Source organism: Opisthorchis viverrini (assembly GCF_000715545.1).
Source record: "Opisthorchis viverrini unplaced genomic scaffold opera_v5_6, whole genome shotgun sequence".
In the NCBI taxonomy this organism is placed as follows: domain Eukaryota; kingdom Metazoa; phylum Platyhelminthes; class Trematoda; order Opisthorchiida; family Opisthorchiidae; genus Opisthorchis; species Opisthorchis viverrini.
Window position 1 is genome coordinate 4,369,874 of NW_008751662.1, and position 3,788 is coordinate 4,373,661.

The 3,788-nt window shown below is 43.6% G+C and overlaps 1 protein-coding gene across 1 annotated transcript in view; it reads left to right on the forward strand.

Moving 5' to 3' along the window:
• Positions 1-2,334: 2,334 nt before the first annotated feature.
• T265_00670 (hypothetical protein) overlaps positions 2,335-3,788 on the forward strand; it is a gene marked incomplete at both ends in the record, with an annotated part of 6,486 nt that continues 5,032 nt past the window's right edge. Inside the window, 2 exons of the mRNA XM_009164498.1 lie at positions 2,335-2,487; positions 2,697-2,792. Coding sequence (XP_009162762.1) covers positions 2,335-2,487; positions 2,697-2,792 — 249 coding nt within the window. The remainder of the gene's footprint in view (positions 2,488-2,696; positions 2,793-3,788) is intronic.

Here is a 3,788-nt window from a genome sequence, read left to right on the forward strand (position 1 = left end):
AGCACACTAACTTCAGCTCCTGTATCTACGACGAAACGCAGACAACTTGAACAATCGGCGATGTGAAAAAGGCGGCTAGTGCCAGGAGGGCTACAGACAGTCATCGCCGTTACTGACTGGCCGGGGTGTTTAAAAGGGTGTTGGGAAGTGGCTTGAGGGAACAAGTCCGTTGGCATTTGCGTGCTTCAGGGACGAAAGTTTGGCGATACCAGCAGCAAGAGAGACGGGTAGGAGACAACGATCAAGAGCGTAAACGTGGTCGATGCTTGCTGAGCTCCAGCTGTTGCAGTCGGTCGGTCAAAGTATCAAATTTGGCTTGTGTTCGTTATACGGAAAGAAGAATTGCATCGTAATCTAGGGATGTGGTAAGTGTAGGGCAGGAGACGGAGTTTGGTGGATTTTATCCATCAGTTGGGCCAGCTGCTCCAAGCTGTGGTCATCAACGAAAGCATTGATGACGTAGGGCATGGAGAGTGAAGGTTTGTTGAGCCATAGTTGGGCCATGTTTTTCACCGCTATTTTACGGCCGCGGAGATGGCTGCGCTTGTGACGAAGCAGTTGTGACGGTGACCTGTTACCAAACTCGACTGTGGTGAATAAACCCCGTAGTATCTTGTTTTCAGTCTTCCCCGTCCTACTGATGACGGCCGCTTGAAAGTCCTAGTAGGGATTTCCCTTGGGGATATATTCCAGCAGACCTACTTTTGTTGCTACATCACGAGGAAGAAGCCGTATAACATGAAAAAACAGGTGGCTTGGGAAGTGACGAACCCACACCATGGGATTGCGGGGATTATAATCTGGTAAACGTATGCTGATTACATTCTCGACCAAATCCACTGAATCAAAGTGTGTCTCCATAATGACCGGGCAAAAGAAAAATTACGACGAATTGAAGGGAAGGGTTTTCAAAAAATATCTAGAGAGAGTCAGGACCACCAAAATTGTAGCAAGCTATGTGCCCAATAAGTCATTTTATCAGGATTATGTGGCAAAGAAAGAAAAATAACAACGCCGGATTGTGTATGCAATAATAGAGGTCAAATGGAACAGACTCACTAATAATTGTTCACCCCAAAATGTTTATCGTTGGCCCAGGTCAGCGAATGAACAGTAATCCAAACATGGCTGCCCATGGGTCTTTTCCTGAGCAGATCCTACATAAAATACACTCCGAAATGTTTTGATATGAAATGTTTTGATACCAGAGTTGGCGCGTGAGACTCGCAAATGACTGCTGCAAGCTTGAGCGAATTCAGGAGAGTCGAAGCACTTGACCGCGTTTGCATTGCGTGAAATTGTACGAGTGCGTGTTTTTTAGTTTTCCGTATTCAAAAACAAAACGATTATGCATTTCACAAAATACGTAGTTTTAAATTAAGCAAATTAAAGATACAAAACACCACAAAGTATACCCATCGACAAGTTTTGATTACCGTTTACCCTTCTGAGTCGCGGGTGCCAATCGTGATGTCGACTAACGAGTATTCATCCATAGTGACCGGGCGAAAAACTGTGGGGTCACTAGATTTTATTGAGTTGGCCGCCCTGAAAGCTACTTTATCAGGAGTTTGGCAAGGAAATAAAAATAAAAATAACGCTAGACTTGGTGTACAATAATAGAGGGAACAGACTCACTAAGAATTTTTCTCTTCAAAATTATAGTCGTTATCCTAGGTCATCGAATGAATAATAATCCAGTTGTGGTTGTCCAGTGTTGTACTTTTGAACCTTGTGCTTTGGTTGAAAAGGGTACTGCGAACAGGTGTTTCACGCTTGACTCAAGTAGTACATGGCCAGTACATGGCTAGTACATGGCTATTACATGGCTAGTACATGACTAGTACATGGTTATATTTTCAAGTGGACAGGTTTATTAGGCAAACTTTTTCCATTTTCGGTTAGTTGGTTCATGCAATACCATTCCCAAGACGGTTGTTCTCACTGAATCCAGCACCTTATTCAAAGCATTATTTGAAATTTCTTGTGTAAGTCTTCGAACTAACAAACTTACGGCCCAGCGCCGAGAGCTAAGAGATATGCTGCACCCTTTTACCGCTTGTGACTTTTAGGATAGTGGAAATCACTGAGCGACAAGAACAAAGCTGTCCCCAGAAGCTTAGGTGAAATGTTCAGTCCCGAGTATCAATCCATGAAAAACAATGGCTGTCAAATCTGTCACATGATTGACCCAGTTTAAAGCACCAGCGACACATAGCTGTTCCCAGAAGCTTAGGTGAAATGTTCCGTCCCGAGTATCATTCCATGAAAAACAATGGCTGCCAAATCTGTCACATGATTAACCCAGTTTAAAGCACTAGTAGACATTTATTTATGCGAATCCTCGCGCTGGCAAGCATACTGCCCCGCGCTGAGAATATAGAGAGCAGTGCCACATCACTTTTTCGTTTGTACCTTTCAGGTGAAGGCCAGCCGCTGAACGGCAAGGGAAACTTGGGCGAAAGCCTCGATCCCGTGTATCAATCCGTGAATCCGTGATCGACCAATCAGCAGTCGGAAATATGTTGGGTCCGCTGCGGAAAGCGCACGATAGATGGGACGAGCCGTACACTTGATCAGACTTGCCATTTTCTAATTCCTTGGATTGTATGCCGCTAGTGGCGACAGAATTCCAGATAATCTAGGGTACCTGCCAGAACTTATGGGTTGTATACTGTCCTCGCTGATTCCCCAAGATAGATCATAGTCGAAAACAATCCGTATCATATTTACAGGCCACAGTCTCTAGAGCTCGCCTTTCCCTTCTTCCCATCGATAAATGGCCGACAAGGGTACCAGGATAATGCAGAATAAGGGAAGTCATTGGCGAATCCAATAACCGGCAGCCAATACACTGAGTTGGTGGATGCAATCCATTTTGGGAATATTTGCATTCGCGGGTTTCTTGTGGCATCTATGTATCCTCTTAAATGTCAGTATCTTGCAAAAAATCCAGACTTAACCTATAAAACAAAGGAAAGCCTTCGTCAGATTACGTTTATCACTTGAAAGTCACGAACCGCCGGGACCCATCTGTAGTCAGTTGTACACGGATTTCAAAGCAGTCGTAAATTACTTTGTTAAATAACAGTTTTTTAATAGTTCACCGAACTTGAATGTGGATCTACCTCACAGTTCGCATGCGTAGGATAATATGTTGGAAGACATCAAGGTGTGCCAGTCTAGGCTTGGGCAACCTGACAGTATCCCAGCCCCTTCCTTTCGGGAGGCATGGTAGCTAGGGACCGAAAGGGGACTATAGCTGAACGGTCATCTTATTATCTTTTTTATTATTTTATTATGCTAATGACTTATTTACGGCTGTGATGACAGAAGACTCAGTAGTGCAAACGAGGCGTAGCTTTTGAGCAATACACCGACTAAACTTCGAATATTTGACTTCATCCTTCAAACCGAGTTATCACCGTTGTCGCTAATATATATGACATGTCTTATTTAATTGGTAATTTGTGAGATAAAGAAACCGGTTTTTTGAAATTAACCTTCTACACAGTCGTTTTAGCAGTGCAAGGATTCGTTTGCTTCTGTATGCTATCATGGAGGTTAGTAAACTAGGTCCCGCGCTTTCTTTGGGAGTTCTGTTCAGAGGTATCTGCAGGGTACATAGCACTTGAATGCAGTATAAATCCAAAACAGCTTGACTGATTGTAAAACGCCAGAACTATTCAAAATTGTGTGGTAGGTAGATTTTGCATACATCAGGCGGGCAGAATTGCTTACTGATCCGGTGTCCTCACCAGAATCAGGTAATGCTCTGATGAAATCTA